Genomic DNA, 24646 nt, shown 5'->3' on the forward strand with positions numbered 1-24646 from the left:
AAAATCCCATTCAACCATCAAGATGATAGATATTTGTGAATATGCACAGATTCACAAATATATTACCCATGCACAGCCTCTGAGGGATCAGTTAAGAGTGAGCACTACCAGGGGCACCTAGGTGTCTCAGTCAGTTAAGTGTCCGACTTCGGCTCACGTCATGATCTCATGGTTCGTGGGTTTGAGCCCAGCTCTGTACTGACAGTTCAGAGCCTGGAGCCTGCTTTGCATTCTGTGTCTCCCTCTCTCTCTGCCCCTCCCCTGTTTGCATTCTGTCTCTCAAAAATGAAGAAACATAAAAAAACTTTAAAGAGGGAGCACTACCAAACAACAAAACAATCAGAGCAGAAACCTCCTATCAAGACAGGGCAGATGAAGAGAAGGGGAATCTGTAATGATTAATTTAGTTTGAATTTATATAGTAATGTAAGAGAAAAATGACAATGAAACTGGGAATTAATAGCACAAGTGTTAAATTAGTGATTCCTAAAACAGGGGAGACATACTGCAAAGGAAAAGCAAGTACTTGCTGAAGTGGAACAAAGTGCCAACCTATCTCAGTGCAACTAAGGAATTCAGTAAGGGTGGAAGGGCCAGAAGTCAGTATATTCTCAAGGTCTCAACTAGAAGCAAAGGATGTGGAAATAAAAATATTCTATGCATCTCATTTATTGAGGTAAATGCCTTTACAGAGGCAATGGGGGACTAAAGCGTTCAGAAGCGAGGATAGGGCTAAAAACCTGTCCTCATATATTGTTAAAGAAAAAGTGATAGTGATTGTCAGAAAAGGGAAGGTAATCACCAGTTAAGTTGAAAAGAAGATGAGCTTTAATACACTTTTCACACTAGTTAAATTGAAAAGAAATGATGCAGGACATGACAGAACAGCATAATAAGAAATGGAACACCCAGAATGAGCGGCAGAACTCAGGTAAGAATTAGAAGTAAAAAACATCATTTTAGAAATGAAGACTCAATTCGTAGGAAACCAGGAGTAAATAGAAGTGATAGATAATGCCTTAAGAGAAATAGAATGAAAAGAAAAAAATTAATCAAAAAATGTGAAAAAATAAATAAAAAGATTTTGATGAAAAGTGACTAACATTAAAAGAGGTAAAGATGATCTAACATAAAGACAATAGTAGTGCCCAAGAAAAGAAGCCAAAGGAATAGAACAAGTACAAAAAGTATAATTATAGATAATGTTATTGAAAAATTGAATACTGAAACTATCTACTGAAAGAGCACACTGTATACTGAAGAATATTGACCCAGAATGACTAACACCAAACCTTGGTCTAGTAAAATTACTTGATGTTAAAGGGGAAAAAATTGGAGGGCATCTAGGCAAAAATAGCAGGTGACTTACAAGGAAAAGAAAATTAAACTCTCATGAGATATTTTTCAGCAATGCTTTAGGTCATGAGAAAATGGAACACCACACTGCAGATTCTCAAGAAAAGTGAGTCAAGGATTATTATATCTAACAAAACTGATTTTTCAAACATGAAAGGCACAAGATGTTTCCAACATACAAGAACATTCAAAATTATGTTTTCCAGAAGCCCTTCCTGAGTAACCTATTGAAGAACTAGCTTCCATCAACTAAAACAACTAGAGAGGTTTCAATATAAGAGCCGACAGTGAGCATTACATGTGTATTACTTACAGAACTAAGACTAAATGAGGACTAAGAGGAAGAAAATGTATTTTGTAATAGCTCTGGGGGCTCACAATATAGATATAGTCCAATTATGAAAAATGAGAGTAAATGGAAGAGAAAGAGCAGGAAAATGCTGAATTCTTCAGCAATCATATTGGGGATGGTAATATTAGTATTGCTATTCCAAAGTTGTTGTGTGTACAATCAGGAGGGAATGAAATGAATAATTTTGGAATATTCTGATTCTGTAATCTACTGTGTACTTGTGAACCAGGATTCTGGATGTGGAAGTAAGGAGATATAGATGTAATACAGAAGAGGTTAAGTAAAATCACCTAAATTGGAATTTAGTAAAATCACCTAAATTGGAAGTATCAGTATGAACTGCTGACTTATTTTATTCTTAAAATATGTATGTATTTCCTAGTTCTGTCCTATGAAAAGGTTCCAAAATGTCCAAGACAGTAGCAATGAGCACCCTAGCACTCAGATTGTTATCTGTAAATATCATTCCTAAAAGGAACTAAAGGAACAAGGACTTCTTGGTGAAACAATTGATTCTGAGTCTAGACTAGGAAACACACAAGATGACTCTAGAATAATTTTGTCACACAGCGTTAGCAACATGTGGAATAAATGTAGAGTAAATATGGGTGCTCAGAAAACAGCAGAACATATGCAATCACCTATGCTTTTTTTTTTTTTTTCTTCCTTCTATAGCAAGGCATATTTGAGCTGGACACATGGGACAGAGTAGAAAAAGCACCAGGAATAGGATCCCAGGATGACTTCCTCTGCATATCTGTAGGGAAATTGTGAGGGGGTAGAGACCAACCAGTTTGTTATATAAAAATGGGAGTTTCCTGGCCAGGGAAATGGCTTTGATAGCCATTAATATGCAAGAGTTTAGTGAAAACATCTCATCTAGTGGTGTGGACATCTAAGCTAGAGCACTGCTACCCAAACTTTAATGTGGAAGCATCACTAGATGATTTTGTTGATATTGACAGCTTTGATTCAGTAGGTGTTGGCTTGGACCTAAGGTTTTGCATAGTGATATGGAACTAGGATTTGCTAATTCAGATGTGCCTAGCTAACTTCTTGCTAAGCAACTGAAAAGAGAGAGTAAGTTTCCAGTGCCGTGCTTGTTTGTTTTTCCTCCCTGCTGTAAATAAAACCTAAAAACATGTAGATTCTCTTAGAGGTTGGGTAGGGGTAATGAGCAGTCTGGAAGGCAGACAACTTCCCTGCCTAGCTTGTAGCTCTAGGGGAGGTACATGGAAAGAACCAGTTTGTGTGTTTGGCTCCTTTTTGCTTTCAGCAAGGTATTACAAACAAAGTTCGAAGTCAGGTTAAAAAGCAAATAGAACGTCTGGAAATTCTTGGGCTTCACTAAGTTGAAAAAGCCAACTGCTTAGGTACCCCTAAACACCAGAAGAGAAGACTTGGCTTAGAGATTTTCCATAGCCCATTAAGGATTTTTCACAAACATAAATGAACAAGAAAACAACAGAAAACAAAGATAAACTGAGGCAAAAATCAAATTAATAGAGTTCTCTTTTCACTTAAGCCTGTTGTTTCAGATAATCTCAAGATTGTCATCATTAAAAAGATGTTAAGAATGGTTCGAGTGTAGAAGCCAGGGAATACGCCATGTTTAACAACTGTTTCTAGAAACAACTGTGGGTGTGGTTCCTGGAACCTGAAACTGTCTGGAAGCAGTCAGAGTTTACTAAATATTCAATTTTAAATTACATTAAAAAAAGTAATACTGAAAAGCCTGGCCTACAAAAGCTCTCGATCCAAGTCCAAAGGCATTCCCCCAAAGAGGGAATATTCTCCAACATCCAGTTAACTTGTATTCCTAGGGCAAAGCTGGGGCCCACAGAATGTAATGGACAATGGAGCTCTTCTCAAAGAGCAGAACCAGGTTCTACCCAAGGAACTTACTCTACTACTAGGGTAATGAGTATTCATAATTCCTGCCCAAGATTCCACCATTGCTATGAACAAGTAACTGCTATGAGTTTCACATTCTTACTTTTTTTGAGTGTTCCACTGTTGTTTTGTATTACATGTATGGGCATGAGGCAGATAATTTGTTTTATAGTGCATATGGCTCTGGGCCATGAAAAGACATATCCCAATCTGATGGAGAGGGCTGTGCATCATCAGACATCCTGCTTTTTGGGTTGGTATTGAAACTGAATAGAGAATTGATCTCTCTTCTTCACGGGTAAGAGTGTTTTACTGTAAAAAGGATACACACAGATGTTTAGGTGATCAGAGAGACAGATTGTAGTAGAGGGCACTGATTGTCCCTTTAAACTCATCTTTTTCTTTTTCTTAGGCAAAAGGCTGCCCAACTAGAAATCAGATTTCCAGCCTCACTGTTGCCAAGCATGGTTATATGACTAAATTCTTGCCAACGGCCTGAGATCTGAATTGAGGTAGGCAATATCCACTTTCCTTAAATTTTTGCCAACAGCCTGAGATCTGAATTGAGGTGGGCAATATCTACTTTACTTTCTTAAAGGATTTCCATGTTCTGGTCTTTTCTTTCCCATACTGAATAGAGGGAACATGCTATTTATCACATACCATGATGGCAAAAATTCAAAAGTTTGACATCCTTTGTAGGCAAGGCTGTAGAAAATTGCATTCCCACACATTGTTGGTAGGAAGTTACCGCAGCACTGGCTGATTGATTAAAAACAACTTAAGTGTCTAGCAATAAAAATTAAACTATGACATCCCCTCATTATATGTAATACTCTCCGGTTCAAAAAAATAATGAGGAAGCTCTCTGGACATACATGGTAACATCTCCAAAAAAAGTGAAATAAATTAAGAGGAATAATGATATGGTGTGTTATCTTTAGTGAAAGCAGGAAAGGATAAACACATATTTATTTGCAGAAAGAAATTCTATAAGGATACATGAGTAATTAATACAATTACATATGAAGATAGGTGACCATATGATTTGACATCCAAATGGAACAGTTTCTACAGTGAAAGGGCGTGTTATTAATAATCACTCCAGGACAAGAGATGAAAAATGGCACCATCCTGGACAAACGGGGATGCATGATCAACCTATATAAAGGGTACAAAATAGGACAAGAAATATATACGTTTTTATTGTATTTTACAACAGTACCACTCCGTGGTGAATTAGAAATAATTCGGTTTTTGGCACAAGTTTAGGACTGTCGTGAAGAACGAAGAACAACAGTAAACCACAAATGAGACGCGGAACTCGATGACAACGCGGTAATTTTGGCTACCCGGCACTTACTGGAGTTGCACAGGCAACACACGCCTTTGAACTTCATCCGCCAATCCTAAGTGGGAGCGTGCGAGCCTGAGCCCGTGGGAGAATCCTGGGCGGGCCTCAGTCTTGAGTGGATCCTCGCGTCATTCAACTCTGGGGACGGACCTCGAGCCGGCTCTCCTAGCGGACGCTCTGGCCCACACAGTCGCTACTCTGTGGCACCTCAGGTTCCCTCTAGCAGCACTCTGGAGGACTACGCTCGTTTTCTTTTTGGGGGTGAGAGGCCCGGTAGCCTCTGCTGAGCTGGAAGAAAGATGGCGGCAGCCGTGCGGCAGGATTTGGCCCAGCTCATGAATTCGAGCGGCTCTCATAAAGATCTGGCGGGCAAGTGAGTATTTCCCAGGGGCCTGGGAGGTGGAGAGGGAACCCACAGACCTATTCTCCTTGGGTTGATGGCGGCTTAGGGATGTGAGGCCAGGAGCCGGCCTGACGACCAAGGGGGCGGGCCTGAGGTCGTCTGCGGACGCAGATATTAGGAGCAGCAGAAAGCTGGTGCAGGGAACCCTTGGGGCAACAGAACTGGGGTGACTGTCAACATATTCTATCTTTGATAGCTTCCTTACCGGTTTCTTAAGAAGCACGGTATGAGAGACGACTGCTCTCACGGCCTTCTTAGCCTTCCCTGGTGACTCTTTCCATTGCTGCTGGCCTATCACACCAAATTCTGGTCTCTCTTTGGATCCCCACCCCCTTTTTTTTTCTTTTTTGATTGAGAGAAAATTATATTCTGGGATTTTGATGAAGAGTTTTCTAGGAGATAGCTTCTTGAGGCTGACGGGAGCTGAGGAGGTATGGCCGCTATCATGATCAGAACCACTTGGACCATCTTCTGTGAGTCCTTGTGTTTTGGGTTCTCTGCACCACCAACTCTGAACAGGGGCACATAGGAAAGCCCTCACTACGTCGGTCAGGATGTCTAGATTCGTGATGTTTGCAGAAATCTGAATTATTTAGGAATTTCTTGGACTTTATGTTGAAGGTTTAGGTCCACTCCACGTTAAAATTTGTGACATGTGCCTGTCATGAAGCAGTTATTCAGTAGTGTTAATCTTAGGTAGATAGGTAGATATTGCCCTTTTTCTCTTTAGATAGATAGATAGATAGATAGATATTGCCCCTTTTCTCTTTGTAGATTATGTAGCACCGTTCTTTTGTAATGAACTTGCATTCTGTTTAAAGTTTGAGTCTCAAGTTAATGGTAATATTTACATTCTGACAGCTGAGATCACATTGATCTGTATTAACGGGATACACCTGCTCTAACCTGGCCGTTGAAACCTTGACTGTGCTTTATGTAGGCTCTGCTGTCTTTTCTCTGGTGGTATATGTAATCCAGTTTTATCAATGGAAAATTTAGCTATGGATCTTGGGTTTAACTACTATGTACCGCAGTTTCCTCCTTATGAAAATAAGGATAATATGACTTATTCTTGTCTGAGGACAGAATGAGTATGTATATGTATATACACTTATATCACACATACACTTAGAGCAGTATCTGATGCCTAGTGCCACAAGATTGTCATTGGTACTATTATAAAGCAGTTAGTCAATACATACATTGACTTACTCCATGAGTTGTAAATAAGTTGAATGTGTCTTCCTGGCTTAATCCTTTTTCACTTGCAGTTTTCACATATTTGAGTGAAAGTCAAATAAGCATATATTTTTCACCATGCTCAGCTTATATTTCCCCCCATGCTTGCTTTCTTTTTTGTTATGTTGAAGAACACGAAGTACATTATTTATCGGAAGACATACCGTTTTTCAAGTATTCGCAGGATTCTGAAACTTAACCTAAGAATCTACTTCCTCAGCTCTGAATTGGGGATAAACAGTAGTACCTATCTTATAGGGTACTTTAGTTGTTTATTACTATGTAACAAACCAAAAACTTAGTGGTGTGAAACAGTTCTTATTTTTCAGGATTCTTTGGGTTGACTGGATTGTTTTGCTGGTCCAGATCTAGGCTTACTCATGCAGGTGCAGAGTCAGCTGGCAGCTCAGTTGGGGCTGGTGGAATTAAAATGGACTCATATATATCAGGCTGTTGGCTGACTGTGTTTCCCCGTGTGGTCTCTCATTCAGTGGTTCCTTACAGAGCCAAGGGAGTGTTCCAGAAGGATGAGAGTGGTAGTTGCTAGACTTCTTAAGGCGAGCCTTGGAAATCTCATAATGTCAGTTCTCTAAAACAGGTCAAAGTAAGTCACATGACCCTCCCAGATTCAAGGGAAGGAGAGATGGAGTCTACCTCTTTATGGGAGGAGTAGCCAAGTTACATTGCAAAGGGGCATGGGCAGATGGGAGTATGATTCATTAGAGGCCATTACTCTAACCATCTACCAGATGAGGTTATTGTGAAGATAAATAATGTGCTTGATAACTCATAGCCAGTGCTTTCTGAGGAAAGTCTTGGCCTTGCCTGCAGGTATATCTGGTCCTTTATGGACAAGAACATGTCAGGATAATTATTTTCATAACAAAACAGTTCTGCCAGCTACATGTCTATGAGGAAAACACTCTTGAAATCTGTCAGTAGTTTTAGGATTTATGTTAGGAATTGAATGACAAAGGAATCCGTGTTAAGGAATGACAGAGTACATTTGCTTCTAAAATACTGATACTGTGTATTTCCAGCAATTAGCAGAGTATCTGTAACAGAGTAGTCCTTTAACAAGTATTGGGTTGAATCATTGAATAGCTAGAAAGGTGTAGAGCTTATATTTAAACCCAGGTTTGTCTACTCTAAAAAGCTTATTTTTAACCTACTTGCCTATACGTCTTTTCTTGTCCAATCTTCAGTAAGAAATGCCTTCTCAAGGGACGCCTGGGTGGCTCAGTCGGTTGAGCGTCCAGCTTCGGCTCAGGTCATGATCTCAGGGGTTCTGTGTCTCCCTCTGTCTCTGCCCCTCCTCTACTCATGCCTGTCTGTCTGTCTGTCTGTCTGTCTCTCGGTCCCTCAAAAGTAAATAAACAACAACAAAAAAAATGCTTTCTCATAACCATGAATTAACAGAACATTCTAAAGTCGATGCAAGAAATTGGCCGTACGAGATTCATTTTTGCAGATTTTATAAACTGCTTCTCTATGTATTATACATTGTGTTCATTATCCTCATACAAAGCTTTAGAAGAGGAGAACTTTGAAGAGGGAGCATTTGAATAGGTAGCTGTTGTGATAGCCTGTCTTATTTACTTGGCTAAAACCTACTAATTCTTTGAAACTCAGTTGCAATGTTATTTCTTCCAAAAAGCCTTCTCTAAACAGCCACCATCACACATTCATAACTACCCTCAAGTACCTGGTTAGTTGCTGTTAACCCAGTGGCAGGCAATTACTTCTACCATAGCACTTAATTGTTTGTTTACTTGTCTGCTTTTTCAGTTGGAATGTGATCTCTTTGAGGACAAGTATGATCTTATAGATTATAGGTCTTTGTTCTGTTAATTCTGTAGAATAGGGCCTTTTTTTTCCTTCTCAGTTCTCTATAAGGAAGGTACCCAGAAGAGGATAGCAAGCCTTTGGAGTCTAAACATTTCATTTTACAAGAAGCTGTTAGCCTAGAGAAAAGAGAGTAACGGGAGACCTTTTAGCTTTCTTTGACTATTAGAAAGGCTATTTTGCAGAAAAGAAAATAGACTCCTCTATCTTACAGAGGTAGACTTTGGATTAGAACTTTCTAATAATAGAGTGGAATAGAAATGTCAAAAAATGGGGCACCTGGGTGGCTCAGTCAGTTAAGCGTCTTAACTTCGGCTCAGGTCATGATCTCGCCTTTCATGAGTTCCAGCCAGCATCGGGCTCTCTGCTGACAGTGCAGAGCCCGCGTCAGATCCTGTCTGTCCCCCTCTCTCTGCCCCTGTCCCTTTCGTCCTCTCACTCTCTCTCAAAAAATAAATAGACATTAAAAAAAAATGTGAAAAAATGGAGGATACACACACATATTAGAGGATAGACTGTATAATCTCCAGGGCCCCTTGTAACTCAGATTCTCTGGTTCTTTGTTATTCCCACATACAAGTTTTAGTGGTTCCCATCTCAAGAGTGAAGTTCCTTATCATATAGTGTTATGTTTGTTTACATCTTTGCTTACATATTTTAATCCTTAACAAGTAATATTTACATTACATATGAGAAAACTGAAGTACAGAGGTGAAATATGCTCGAGGCCACATAGCTAGTGGCAAGGCCATGATATATCCTATCTGTTTGGTTCATAGCCCTAAACTCTAAACACATGTACCTTTTGGACTTATATTATTTTCCCCAAACTGGACTACATTTTAGGTAGTGATTTTTTTGGGGGGGGTGGCTAGAATACCTGTCTACCTCTACTCTTTCCCACTTGACACTATGTTGAAATATTTAGAATGCTTAAAGATCAACCTCATTTAGGAAATTATTCCTTCTAAGTATATTAGCACTTACCTGTTTTTGAGATTTTGTGTTTAATTTTCTGAAACATCTTTATGATATATCTGTGTGGATTTGTTTTATTTTATTTTTTATTTATTTAAGAAAAATTTTAATGTTTATTTTTGAGAGAGAGAGAGAGAGAGAGAGACAGAGCACGAGCAGGGGAGGGGCAGAGAGAGAGGGAGACATAGAATCTGAAGCAGGCTCCAGGCTCTGAACTGTCAGCACAGAGCCTGATGTGGGGTTCGAACTCACGAGCTGTGAGATCATGCATGACCTGAGCTGGAGTTGGCCACTCAACCGACTGAGCCACCCAGGCACCCCATGTGTGGATTTGTTTTAATATTTATCTGTCATTTGGCTTTTGCTGTGAAATAAACCACTCTAAAACTTAGTGGATTAAAACAACAGTCATTTGGGGCGCCTGGGTGGCGCAGTCGGTTAAGCGTCCGACTTCAGCCAGGTCACGATCTCGCGGTCCGTGAGTTCGAGCCCCGCGTCAGGCTCTGGGCTGATGGCTCGGAGCCTGGAGCCTGTTTCCGATTCTGTGTCTCCCTCTCTCTCTGCCCCTCCCCCGTTCATGCTCTGTCTCTCTCTGTCCCAAAAATAAATAAAAAACGTTGAAAAAAAAATTAAAAAAAAAACAACAGTCATTTACTTTCCTTATAATTAATTTGGTTGGCAGTTTGGGCTGGGCCCAGCTGGATGGTTCTCTGTTCCACATGGTCTGGGTTCCACATGAGCTCCTACATGTGTCTGTAGTCAGCTGCAGGGCAGGTAGGCAGTGCTGCTTCGGTCTGTTGGCTGGGGCAGTGGAGGTGACTGGGCTACATATTTCATTATCCAGTAAGTTAGCCTGAGCTTGTTCATGTGGCCACAGCAGTGTTCCAAGAGAAAAGGATACATACAAGACCTCTTGAGGTCTGTCTAGGTTCAGAACAAGCATTTCACTTCTATCAAATTCTATTAATCAAAACAAGCCAAGATCAAAGGGTGGGGAAAAAAACTCTACCTCTTGATGTGAAGAGCTACAAACTCACATTCCAAGAGGGCATAGATACGAGAGGTGAAAGGATTGTGTTTTGGGCTCCTGGGTGGCTCAGTTGGTTAAGCATCCTACCAGCTCAGGTCATGATCTTGCCGTTCGTGAGTTCGAGCCCTGTGTCAGGTTCTGTGCTGACAGCTCAGCCCTCGAAGCCTGCTTCAGATTCCGTGTCTCCCTGTCTCTCTGCCCCTCCCCCGCTCACACTTTCTCTTGCTCTCTCTCAAAAATAAATAAAAATTAAAAAAATTTTTTTAAAGAATTGTGGTGTTTTGTTTTGTTTTTGTTTGTAAATATTGCATTATCCTGGCTGTGCTTCATTGCAGTTGTTGAATCGGATAGATTAGATTCTTTCATGGTCCTGAGATGTTTCAGCTATATATCTTCAAATGTTGCCTGTGTCCCATTCTGTTTACTTCTCTAGGACTTCAGTGAAATCCCCATTAGTTAGGCCCTCTTACTAGGACCTTTATGTCTGTTACTCTGTCTTCTGTACTTACCATTTCAGTGCTTTATTCTGGGTAGAATTTTTATTTTTTTATTTTCTTTTATTTTTTAAATTTTTTAAAATGTTTTTTTTTCCAATATATGAAATTTATTGTCAAATTGGTTTCCATACAACACCCAGTGCTCATCCCAAAAGGTGCCCTCCTCAATACCCATCACCCCTCCCTCCCACTCCCCATCAATCCTCAGTTTAAATGTTTATTTTTTGAAGGAGAGAGAGACAGAACATGTGGGTGGGGCAGAGACAGAGGGAGACACAGAATCTGAAGCAGGCTCCAGGCTCTGAGCTGTCAGCACAGAGCCCGACGTGGGACTTGAACCCACAGACTGTGAGATCATGACCTGAGCCAAAGTTGGATGCTTAACCGACTGAGCCACCCAGGTGCCCCTAATTCTGGGTAGATTTTTCTGACCTGCTCCTAGTTTATCATTTCTTCAAAAGTGTCATCTGCTCTTCAGAACGTCATTGAATATTGAAGCTTGGTTATAGTATTTTTTAATTCTATAGTTTTTGGTGGTTCCTTTTTCTTTTAAATATATTTTTAAAATTTTTAATGTTTATTTATTTTTGAGAGAGAGAAAGAAAGAGTGCAAGTGGAGGGGCAGACAGAGAGAGGGAAATAGGATCTGAAGCCAGCCCTGCACTCACAGCAGAGAACCCAGTGCAGGGCTCGAACTCACAAACCGCAAGATTGTGACCTGAGCCAAAGTCGGACACTTAACCGACTGAGCCACCCAGGCGCCCAGTTTTTAAAAGTTTTTGTTCTAAGTAGGTCCCACGCCCAACACAGGGCTTGAATTGACCACCCTGAGATTGAGAGTCTGAGCCAGCCAGGCATCCCAGTGGTTCTGTTTTCAAATGACACTTTTTATGGTTTTCAGTTTCTTGCTGAAACTTTTTTTTTTTTAATAGTTTATTGTCAAGTTAGCTAACATACAGTGTATACAATGTGTTCTTGGCTCAGGAATAGATTCCTGTGATTCATAACTTACAACACCCGGCGCTCATCCCAACAAGTGCCCTTCTTAATGCCCATCACCCATTTTCCCCACCGCACCCACTCCCCATCAACCCTTAGTTTGTTCTATGTATTTAAGAGTCTCTTATGGTTTGCCTCCCTCTCTGTTTGTAATTATTTTTTTTCTTTCCCTTCCTCTATGGTCTTCTGTTGAGTTTCTCAACTTCCACACTTGCTGAAACTTTAAAGCTTGAGTTTACCTTTGTAAACATATAATTGTACTACAGTCTTTCTGATAGCTCCAGTACCTGGAGTCCCTGCTTGTTGCTATTGTCTATTGCTTTTGTTGATTCTAGTTCATATTGTCATGTGCCTTGTAATCTTTGTTGGGCAAGTTATTTAAAAATATACTTTTAGAAACATTTGGAGGCTTAGAATGTAATCTTTCAGAGAGGATTTTCATTTCCTTATGCCAGTCGCCTGTGGGTTACCTAGCTGTCTATGACAAAGGCTTCAGAATTTTTTGGTTTCCTTAGATGATCCTTAGTAATCTTATTTCCAAAGTGCTAGTGTTTCCTCTTTTGACAAGCATGGGATTCTCTCCCTCTTCCTCTGCCCCTCTGCAACACACATACTCTCTTTCTCTCAAAATAAATAAAACTTAAAAAATATAAAAATAGGGGCGCCTGGGTGGCTCAGTCGGTTAAGCGTCTGACTTCGGCTCAGGTCATGATCTCACGGTTCGTGGGTTCGAGCTCCACATTGGGCTCTGTGCTTATGGAGCCTGCTTCGGATTCTGTGTCTCCCCCTGTCTCTGCCCCTCCCCTGCTCACGCTTTGTCTCTCTCTCTCTCTCTCTCTCAAAAATAAATAAACATTAAAATTTTTTTAAAATAAATAAAAAAAAAATATATGCGTGTATACAGATACCTATATATTTTAAAGTACCTTGCATTAAGTACATTACTCTTAACAGTAGAGACCAATATGTTTTCTCACATACATACATATATAACAACTTAATCCAGAACAAGCTGGGGAATATTTGCAGCATGCCCAGTGGTTCCCTCATGTCCCTTCCCAGTCACTACCCAGTCACTAGGAATAGATGAGATTAGTTCTTCTATATCCCTACCAACACTCAGGTTTGTTAGTGTTGTTAATATTACTCATTCTAGTGGAAGTGTAACGGTATTTCCTGTGCTTATAATATGCATTAACCTAATGAGTATTGAGGTTGAGTACCTTTTAGTATGCTTATTGGGCATTTGCATATTATCTCTAGTGAAGTGCCTATTTAAACGTTTGGTCTGTTTTTTAATTGGGTTGTTTTTTACTGATTTACAGGCATTTTAAATAAATTCTGGATAGGAGGGTTTTAGTTTTTTTGTTTTTTTGCCAAATAACACGGATTACAAATCCATGGATTACAAATATCTTTACTGGCTTTCATGTTTTACTTTTTTTTTTTTTTTTTAAGAGTTCAGCTTTTTATTGAACAGATTACAGAAGAGGCATAGTGAAAAAGACCAAAGCCCATGTCATCAGACTCCTCTGATTCTCCTTTCTTGGCTTCCACTTCCTTCACAGCGAGGGACTGCAGTAGTGGAAAAAGCGGGACCTCCTGTGGTGTAGCACTAGCTGCTGGGGCGGGTCCTCTAGCCCCTACCTTGCTGATGAGGCTCCTGATGCTGACATTGGCCAGGGCCTTTGCAAGCAAGCCGTGCCAGAAAGGTTCAACATTCACACTTGCTGCTTAACGAGGGCATTGATCTTTATCCATCACCATCACCTCATTGTTCTGCAGGATGAGGGCGGAGTTGCTCCTGGCCAGCTCCAAGACGGAGGCCATGGAGCGGGCAAGTGCTAAGCAAGTTCTGAGCAAAAGAGTCATGAGCCAGTGCTGAGCGCTGAGCACTGACCACTGAGCACTGAGCGAGCTGGTGCTGGGGCTCCCGGTGTGCTAGTGCTAGTCTCAGGATGAGATGAGGGCCTCACCCCAGCGCGGCATTAGATTCCTCAGAAGGACTGAGCATCTTAGCAGGAACGGAGGAAACAATGCGTCACTTTTCTAATGGAATTTAATGGCTATTGATAGATATTCTTAATTTCAAAGAAACATCTGTTTTTTATTCTTACAAAATTTCATTTCTTGTGGTAAGAACTTTTAAGAATTACTCTTTTAGCACCTTTCAAATATGCAATACACGGTATTATTATCACCAGGATGTACATTATATCCCCCTGACTTATTTATATTGTAATTGGAAGTTTGTACATTTTGACCTCTTTCACCCATTTTGCCCATTCCCCTTTCCATGCCTCTGGCAACTACCAATCTGATCCCTGTATCTGTGAGCTTGGTTTTGTTTTGTTTTAGATTCCACTGTAAGAGAGATCATTTGGTATTTGTCTTTCTCTGACTTATTTCCCTTAGCATAATGCCGTCAAGATCCATCCATCTTGTTGCAAACAGCAAGATTTCCTTTTTTATGGCTGAATGATATTCCATTGTGTTTACATACCACATTTTCTTTATCCATGCATTGATTGATGGACACTTAAGTTGTTTCCATATCTAGGCTATTATAAATAATGCTGCAGTGAACATAGTAATTTACACATCTTTTCAAACTAATATTTTCATTTTCTTTGGATAAATACCCAGAAGTAGAATTGCTGGATCACAGGGTGGACTTTTTATTTTTTATTTTTTTATTTTTTAAGAGAGAGAGAGAGAGAGAGAACAAGTGGGAGAGGGGCAGAGGGAGAGAGAGAATCTCAAGCAGGCCTCACACTCAGAGAGGAGCCCGTCATGGGGCTTGATCCCGTGATCCTGGGATCATGACCTGAGCTGAAATCAAGGAGTCATACACTTAACCAACTAAGGTACCCAGGGACACCTATTTTTTTTTTTTTTTTTAAGGAAACTTCATATTGTGGGTTTGTTTGTTTTTTTGAGGAACCTTCATACTGTTTTCTATAGTGGCTGTACTAATTTACATTCCCACCAACAGTGCATGAAAGTTCCCTTTTCTGCACCTCTTCACCAACACTTGTTAGTTCTTCTCTTTTTAATAAAAGCCATTCTAACAGGTATGAGGTGATATGTTATTGTGGATTCGATTTGCACTTCTCTGATTATTAGTGATGTTGAACATTTTTTTTCATGTGCCTTTTGGCCATCTGTATATCTTCTTTGGAAAAATGTCTATTCAGTCTCTCAGTCCCTCTGCCCATTTTTTAATCATATTTTTTTTTTTTTTGCTATTGATTTGTATGAGTTTTTAAAATATATTTTGAATATAAACCCCTTCTCAGATACATGATTTACAAGTATTTTTATCCTATTCTGTAGGTTGCCTTTTTATTTTGTAGGTGGTTTCCTCCACTTGAAGCTTTTTAGCTTGATGTAACTCCATTTATTTATTTTTGCTTTTGTTGTCACTGCTTTTGGAGTCAGGTTGGAAAAGATATTAATAAAACCAGTGTCAGGAGCTTACCACCTGTGTTTTATTGTAGGAGTTTTATGGTTTCAGGTCTGACATTGAAGTCTTTAATCCATTTTGAGTTTATTTTTGTGTGTGGGGTAATATAGTGGTCCTGGTTCATTTTTTTGCATGTGGTTGTCAAATTTTCCAGCACCATTTATTGAAGATACTGTCCTTTCCCCATTGTATATTCTTGCCTCTTTTGTTGTAAATTAATTGACCATATGTGTGTGGGTTTATTTCTGGACTCTCTATTCTGTTCCGTTGATCTATATGTCTGTTTTTATGCTGATACCATACCATTTGATTAGTGTAGCTTTGTAATAACTTGAAATCAGGACTGTGATGCCTCCAACTTTGCTTTTTTTCCCTCAGGATTGCTTGGTTATTTGGGGTCTTTTATGGTTCCATACAGATCTTAGGATTATGTATTCTATTTCTGTGAAAAATGCCTTTGGAATTTTTTTTAATGTTTGTTTATTTTTGAGAGAGAGAACGCGTGAGCGCTCACGAGTGCACATGTGAGCTGGAGAGGGGCAGACAGAGAGGAAGACAGACAATACTGAGCCGGCTGTCTCTGCTGTCAGGCTGACACAGGCTCAGATCTCACAAACCATGAGATCATGACCTAAGCTGAAACAAGAGTTGGGTACTTAACCAACTGAGCCACTTAGGCGCCCAGAAACTTTGATAGGGATTTCATTAAATCTGTAGATTGCTTTGGGTAATATGGGCATTTTAACAATAGTAATACTTTCAATCCGTGACTATGGAATATTTTTCCTTTTATTTATATCTTCAGTTTCTTTAATCAGGGTCTTATAGTTTTCAGTGTACAAATCCTTCATCTTGATTAAATTTATTCCTAGTTATTTTATTCTTTTTGATGCACTTGTAAAGAGGATGTTTTTTCTTTCTGATAATTTGTTATTAGCATATAGAAACACAGCAGATTTTTGAGTATGATTTTGTACCCTGCAACTTTACTGAATTCATTTAACAGTTATATTTCTTATATTGTTTAGTTTTATTGCAACGTTTGTTTTGTTTTATTATAATTTAATGTGTGATAATATTATTTGAATTGTAAATTTTTATTTGCCTAACTGTATTATAATATCTTCAAAGACTAAGTTTACTTAAAATTCCTTTAGTGTCATACACAGAATCTTATATAGCATTTTAAAAACCCTAGGTGCTCAATTTTGGATGATTTTATATGGCAATATTAAATAATTATTTAAATCCTTGATTTAAATTAGGTTTGTTAGTCATTCCATATTATTGTGAAAAAGTAATTTCTTATTCTTAGATACTAGAATTTAAAAAAGTTATTTTTAATGTTTATTTATTTTTGAGAGAGACAGAGTGCGAGCAGGGGAGGGGCAGAGAGAGAGGGAGACACAGAATCCAAAGCAGGCTCCAGGCTCCAAGCTGTCAGCCCAGAGCCTGATGCAGGGCTTGAACTCATGAACTACGTGATCATGACCTGAGCCAAAGTTGGATGCTCAACTGACTGAGCCACCCAGACGCCCCTTAGATACTAGAATTTATATATTAGAGAAGGAGCAAGTTAACATCTAGCCTTAACTCTGCACCTCACTTTCTTAGTCCATAGAAGTTGAGAGTTTGAGTAGGCAGTTTGTAATTCTCTGGCAAGTTGTATGATGTGGTTAATATAAAACTTTTGTCACTTTTTAGGGTTTTTTTTTGGGGGGGGATGGTGTTTTTCTATATAGATTAGTTGATAATTATGAAGTAATGATTTAAAACTTAGGTTAATCAGAAAATTTCTGTGAGGGGCGCCTGGGTGGCTCAGTCGGTTGCGTGTCTGACTTCAGCTCAGGTCACGATCTCACCATCCGTGAGTTCGAGCCCTGCGTCAGGCTCTGGGCTGATGGCTCAGAGCCTGGAGCCTGCTTCCAATTCTGTGTCTCCCTCTCTCTCTGCCCCTCCCCCGTTCATGCTCTCTCTCTGTCTCAAAAATAAATAAACGTTAAAAAAAAATTTTTTTAAAAAGAAAATATCTGTGAGACATTGTCATCTTTGAATGTAATGTTAGTATAAAATAATTTATGGGGATCTAAAATTAAGAGGGCTTAGCCATGAATGTGAAGAATATGAATATGAAGAATAATCAAAAAAGAATAAACCATTGAATATATTAAATAAAAGCATACCCAGAGCAATAAAGTAGATATATAAATATAGATATGGGAAATAATATATGTGCACATCTGTGTATGTTTATGTATAGAGAAAATGAGATATTCCGTAATGAATTTTCAGATGGCTGAATATTCTTCCTCAAATTTTAAAAACAATTTAAAAAATAATTTTTATTTTAAATCTTAATAATATTTCCTTGCTTTATTAGAGTAGTTTCTCTCTTCTTTTGGAGTTCACTGTCTTTTCTTTCTGTATACCTTTCTTACAAAGTCAGTTTGATTCATTGTGTTTTTGAGAAATCATATAACCAAGGTTGTGAGAATATTGTATGGGTTGAGAATCAGTAAATGTTGAATGGTAGCTTGAAGGTGTGCTTTAAAAATACAAATCATAAATTTGAATGAGTTTGGGCTCTATTCATGTACATATTTTTTCCTATTTGTATATTTTTTTCTTGAGTATATTCTGGATGATTTTCTGAATAGTTGCAGTGCTATTAGGTTGGTAAAATGCATTAGCCAATGCTTTTTTAATTTTTTTTTAACGTTTATTTATTATTATTGAGAGACAGAGAGAGAGCATGAGCATGGGAGGGGCAGAGAGAGGAGGAGACACAGAATCCGAAGCAGGCTCCAGGCTCTGAGCTGTCAGCACAGAGCCCAAGGCGGGGTTCAAACTCACAAACCAAGAGATCATGACCTGAGCCAAAGTCAGACGCTTAACTGACTGAGCCACCCAGGTGTCCCAGCCAATGCTTTTTAAAAAATTTTTAATGTTTATTTTTGAGAGAGAAGGAGAGCATGTGCGAGTGCATGTGCAAGTGCACAAACGTGAGTGCATGTGTGAGCGGGGGGAGGGGCATAGAGAGAGGGAGACAGAATCCTAAACAGGCTCCGTGCTGTCGGTGCAAAGTCCAGCATGGGGCTAGAACCCATGAGCCGTGACATCATGACCTGGCCTGAAGTCAGATGATCAACCAACTGAACCACTCAGGTGCCCCTGACTAATACTTTTAATAAATGTTACTATAAAGACAAAAGGGATAAAATATAGTGTAATACTTGTGTACCCACCACTCAGTTTAAGAAATAAAATACTGTTTTTTTAAATTTACTAAAATGTTGAATATTTGAGTGCTTGTGATATGCTGCTCTAGGCATTGTGTATATAGCAGTCAACAAAACAAACAAAAATCCTTGTCCTCGTTGAGTTTACATTTTAGGAAGGAATTTGCCATTGCCTGATAATTGTCATTGTTCCTATTTTTAGCATTTCCCCCATCCTTTTTAGAGTGCTGATTTGAATCTTATGTGCTCATGAATATTAGAATAGTTATTAGAAATGATTGCAAATAAAGAATATATAGGCGCCATCTGACAACATAAAGGGTGTTCTATCAGTACATTTGGCTTGGTGAAGTTTATTTGGTACATACGAAGACATTTAATCTCTAATATTTGGTTTCACTGCCTAGTCAACACTATCCTATTGTTGGTGACCCTAGTTTCATTAGGTCCACAAAAGGAAAGCATTCTGGGTCACCTCATATAACATTCTTGTGTGTCTGTGTAATACACAGTTGAAGGAAGTATAGTTTATCTTTTAAGGCATTTGAAAGAAAGTTGACTTTTTAGTTTAAATTCCAAACTAAAACTTTTTCCAAAGAAAATGGCACCTTAGATCCGGTAACTGAGAGTTACAGATTCACTCTTTCTTGTGATGGGCTTGAAAACTTTTTTTTTTTTTTTTTTAAGTAAGCTGTATCCCCAATGTGGGGCTTGAACTCACAATCCCTGAGGTCAGGAGTTGCATGCCTAACCAACTGAGCTAGCCAGGTACCCCGGGGTCTGAAAACTTTTAAAAAATTGTGGTATACTGTAGAGGAAATTAGAAGTGGCACCTTAGAATTTATAGACTGGGAACCTACAACAACAACAACAAAAATCTGTGGTGTACTATAAATAAAAGCACAAACTAGGGCATTATGAAAGAAACCAGCAGAAATAGAAATGAATAAACATCGGAGTTAGCATTAGAATATATAGTGTCCTCGGGGTGCCTGGGTGGCTCAGTCAGTTGAGCGTCCGACTTCGGCGACTTCGGCTCAGGTCATGATCTCGCGGTCCGTGAGTTTGAGCCCCGCGTCAGGCTCTGTGCTGACTGCTCAGAGCCTGGAGCCTGTTTCAGATTCTGTGTCTCCCTCTCTCTCTGACCCTCCCCCGTTCATGCTCAGTCTCTCTCTGTCTCAAAAATAAACGTTAAAAAAAAAAAAAAATTAAAAAAAAAAAAAGAATATATAGTGTCCTGAAGATTCTTTTTATTTGGTATTTTTTCAGGTATCGTCAGATCCTGGAAAAAGCCGTTCAGTTATCTGGGGCAGAACAACTAGAAGCTTTGAAAGCTTTTGTGGAAGCAAGTAAGTAGAACGAAAATTCCACGTCTGCCTTGTATTATTGAGTTAGGACTTCAAAGCTTGCTCAAGCTTGTTTTATATCAAATTATCAATATAATTTTCATTGAGATTAAATTAAATATGCATTGAAATTGATTGATTTTAGAATTTAAACTATTTACAACTTGATTATTTTTCAGTAAGTTGTCTTCAGAGTTACATTACCAATTAAGGTTTTGTATAGTTATTCATACAGTAACTGATGGAAGGCAATATAGCATAACGATAAAGAGAATAGTCTAAATTCAACCTGGTCTGCTGCTTTATTGAGTAAGTTAGTTCCTTTGTGCCTCCTTTTCCTTGTCTCTAAAATGAGGGATTTGATAGCAACCCTGTAGAAGTGTTGGGAGTTTAAATGAGTTAATATACATAGTAAAGTGCTTAGAATAGTACCTGGCATTTAATAAGTGCCATGTAATTGTTAACTGTTATTAACGTTAAGAACATTCCTTTTGAATGGGAACTAGAAATTTCCATTCTTCAAGACACTCTCTCCCACTTCCTGACTTTAAACATATCCAGTTATCTTGAAAATGACTCAAAATTCAGGCTTGAATTTATGCTCAGTTAACAGTATTAACGATACTTGGAGAGTGCTTTCATGCACATTATCATGAGAAGTGCTAGTGTGTGTGGTAATTTCTTTCTAACAGCTGAAAGTGCCTAATGGCACTTATAATGAAACTGTTTGCTCAGCTGCATTCAGTATTATCCAATAATGAACTCTAATTAATACATCATAAACTGATGAGAAGCTTTGTTACAGGTTACTGTAAGTTACCGCCTCAAAAATTGTGGCCTGCAATGTGTGATGAACTGACAGTGCTGTTAGGAATGGTTTTATTGAGAACATTGCAATATGATAGCGAAAGAATAATGATTTTTATAAACTTTGATCTTTATATAAACTTTGAATCCACTGAACCACCAAGAAAAGCAGTCTACTGTTAAAATCCTTTGTATCGACTGAACAGTTTTTTCCCCAGTAACTGCTGATTTGAGACTTAATTTATCTGAGTAGTGGCCACAAGCATGATGTATCTTTTAAACTATAATAATAATGATCATAATAGTGAACATTTGTTGAGTGCTTTGTGCCACATGTTGTTCATAGTGCTCTCTATATACTGCATTTGAGCTTCACAGCATCCTTATCCACATTTTACAGATGAGGAAACAGAAGCACAGAGAGGGTTAAGTTTCTTGTGTGAGCGCACCTAATCATGCGTGGCCTCAGAGCTTTCTTCCTTAATCACATACAGTAATAAAATGTTTATAAATAGTGTCATTAAGTATGTCTGTACATCTGGTGCTGACCTCAGTTATTATTTGTTGTTTTTATTAGGAAAGTACAAGTGTCAGTAACTGTCACTACTTGCTTTATTTAAATTTCATGAAAATTATTTCACTGTGTCTTCTTTAACTCCTTTTTATAACGAGGTGTAGGATAAAAGTATAGGTGTTTCTGTACCTTCCCTTTGTAGAAGAATAAAGGAAGAGAAAGGAAGATATAAAATTCTTAAATGTAAAACAAAACTTTTCCCAGCCACTTGTTTCTTAGAAAACTTAAGGGACTTTTACTGCTGTAGTATTTAATGGTGTAGTCATTATATAATCAAATAATTCTGCATAAGGAAAACCGATTCTGTTATATAAGATGATATGGGTTTGGAAATCCCCGAATAATGCATTGAGGGTTGTACTAATATATATTGTTTTGAATAATAGTTTTAGGTAAAAATTGATGGCTTAATGAAAATTTGTAAGTTATTCATATTTTTTTATCTCTCTCTTTTTTTTTGACAAGTGGTGAATGAGAATGTCAGTCTCGTGATCTCTCGACAGTTGCTGACTGATTTCTGTACACATCTCCCTAACCTGCCTGATAGCACAGCCAAAGAAATCTATCATTTCACCTTGGAAAAGATCCAGCCTAGAGTCATTTCATTTGAGGAGCAGGTAAAAATCTATAACAGTGAGTTTTGAACATGAGATAGCAGTAATTATTTTGAGAGATTTTATTACATTTTTAAAGGAGGTGATCATCCAATTTTATTTTTGACAAAACAGTGTGCCAAACAGCATGTTACAGTGTAAAAACTCCAGGATGTTGTAACTCCAGCTGACATTTGCTCAGATGTTACAATTTGATTTATGAATCAAATATTATTCTTTAGACAATTTTTAAAAATCGGTAAAATTGCAGACTCTGAGTGGCAGAGCCAGGATTCAGTTCTAGATCTTTGGTCTTTGGAACTTTAGGCTTAGTCACTAACTGCCTTCCAAGTTTAGAAATGAGCATATTAATTTCCACAGTGAGGAGACTAGCTTGCACAGCATGCAGGTTCTTTGTTTTTAAAGAGGAGGGATAGGGTGGTGAGTAGTCTGTAGTGGCCAGGCCAAGTCTGAACAGCTTAACTATATTCTTCGGTGAATAGGGTCTCAGGGGTCAATGGCCTTAAACAGATTAAAAACCCTGGGACCACAGTTCAGAGAAGAATAAGTTATTCTATCCTCATTTCTGTTGAGAATAAAAACAGATTGTAAAAGTAAAAACTAATACAAGTTAAAAAAAAGAAAAAGAGTCAGTAAAATTGTTAATAAGGCTGAAAACTTAGGAAAACACCAGTGTTATATATGCAGTTAGCATAAACATAAAACTTAATATTTATTTTTTTTTTATTTATTTTTTTTTTAATTTTTTTTTTTTTTCAACGTTTTTGATTTATTTTTGGGACAGAGAGAGACAGAGCATGAACGGGGGAGGGGCAGAGAGAGAGGGAGACACAGAATCGGAAACAGGCTCCAGGCTCTGAGCCATCAGCCCAGAGCCTGACGCGGGGCTCGAACTCACGGACTGCGAGATCGTGACCTGGCTGAAGTCGGACGCTTAACCGACTGCGCCACCCAGGCGCCCCAAAACTTAATATTTAAATTAAATTATTGCCATAATCCACATTGCAGAAATGTGTTAATTTCAGTTCAGTATTTTGATATTCCATGAATTCAGAATTCATTAAAAAAAATTTTGGGTGGTCTAGATAAATTTGCGCTGTTTACTTGCTATCTTAGAATGTTGAATGAAAACATTATCACAATAGATAAACTTACCATCCATTTATTTTAATTAGTTACTAATGTCAGTTGAAATAATTTAAAATGTCTACCTACTATTTCAGGTTGCTTCCATAAGACAGCATCTTGCATCCATATATGAAAAAGAAGAAGATTGGAGAAATGCAGCCCAAGTGTTGGTGGGAATTCCTTTGGAAACAGGACAAAAGTATAGTAAATAGTGGATATTGGATGGAGATGTATATAGGATATGTATCGTTGTTCATTTGTGGGTTTTTGGGTTTTTTTTTTACATTCTAGTGCAAGAAACATCATAAACAAGTTAATAAGTAAATAAATTCTGTAGTATGTTAGGTGTTAAGTGCCAGGGAGAAAAGTAAAGGGAAAGTAGGGAGCAGGTTGTATCATTAAACAGGATGGTTGCAGTAGTAGAGTGGTCCAGATATACCTTCTCAGACACTTGAAGGAAGTAGTCATGAGTTTAGGGAAGATTATAAGTAGATCCTCTTAGAGAGAAAGGCTAGTGTAAAGGCCCTAAGATGGGAGCATACCTGGAGTGTTTTCAGAAGATCAAGGAGACCAGTATGGGTGGAATGGAGTAAACCAAGAGAAGGTGGGGGGCTGAGATCAGAGAGTACTGGGGACCAGACTATATAGGTTCTTGTAAGTCATTGTAAGGCCTTTGTCTTTTCTGTAAGTGAAATGAAGGGAAACCATTGGAGGATTTTGTGTGGAAGAGTGACACGATCTGACTTCTATTTTTAAAAATCATTCTGGGGGCACCTGGGTGGTTCAGTTAGTTAAGCATCTGACTCTTGATCTCAGCTCAGTCTTAATCTCAGGGCTCAAGCCCCGCATTGGGCTCTGTGCTGGGCATGAAGCCTACTTTAAAAAAAATCATTCTGAGTACTTGGTTGAGAATAGCTGTAGGCAAGTAATGATAGAAGTAAGGACATGAGTGAAGAGGCTTATGTACTACTGCAGATAAGATGGAGATTGTGAGAAATGTTGGATCCTGGATATGTTTTTAAGGTAGAGCTAAGGATTTTCTGGTAGCTTACATATGGAGTATGAGAAAAGGAGCCATGATAAATCCTGGTTTTGGTCTGAACAACTAGAAAGATGGAGTTGTCGTCTCCTGCATAGTAAAGAATAGGTTTTGAGGGAGGAGCAGGAATTCCATTTTGGACATGTGATAACTAAGTGGAAATATCTAGTACGGAGTTGAATATACTAAAAGAGAGATATGGGCTAGAGATACACATTTGGAAGTCACTGATATATATAGAGAGATGGAATTTAAAGGCATTAGATTGGATGAGATCCCCAAGGGAGGGAATATAGATAGAGGAGAGGACTGAGTACTGAGGCCTGGAACACTCCAACACTAAGAGGTGAGGGGCAGGAAGAAGATAGATCAAATGAGGATTGAGAAGAAAACCAGAAGAATGTGGAATATGGCAGCCTAGAGGCCAAATGAGGAGAATGTATCAAGAAGGAGCAAGTGATCTGCTATGGTGTTGATAGGTCAATTA

At 38.6% G+C, this 24646-nt stretch overlaps 2 protein-coding genes and 1 pseudogene across 3 annotated transcripts in view; 1 reads left to right on the top strand and 2 right to left on the bottom strand.

Annotated features, from left to right (window-relative positions):
* Positions 1 to 24646, bottom strand: part of LOC132692355 (placenta-specific gene 8 protein) — a 194158-nt gene that overhangs the window by 116539 nt on the left and 52973 nt on the right. The window lies entirely within an intron of this gene.
* Positions 5033 to 24646, top strand: part of COPS4 (COP9 signalosome subunit 4) — a 42195-nt gene continuing 22581 nt past the window's right edge. Inside the window, exons 1-4 of one of the 2 annotated variants that reach the window (XM_078445974.2) lie at positions 5033 to 5328; positions 19921 to 20000; positions 21844 to 21995; positions 23216 to 23319. In XM_078445974.2, the coding sequence (XP_078302100.1) occupies positions 5255 to 5328; positions 19921 to 20000; positions 21844 to 21995; positions 23216 to 23319 (410 nt within the window). In that variant the 5' untranslated portion in view covers positions 5033 to 5254. The remainder of the gene's footprint in view (positions 5329 to 19920; positions 20001 to 21843; positions 21996 to 23215; positions 23320 to 24646) is intronic. The other variant, XM_078445973.2, reaches the window with a different exon arrangement.
* Positions 13304 to 13855, bottom strand: LOC132692361 (large ribosomal subunit protein P1 pseudogene; annotated as a pseudogene).

This window comes from Panthera onca, chromosome B1, assembly GCF_046562875.1.
Source record: "Panthera onca isolate mPanOnc1 chromosome B1, mPanOnc1 haplotype 2, whole genome shotgun sequence".
Lineage (NCBI taxonomy): Eukaryota > Metazoa > Chordata > Mammalia > Carnivora > Felidae > Panthera > Panthera onca.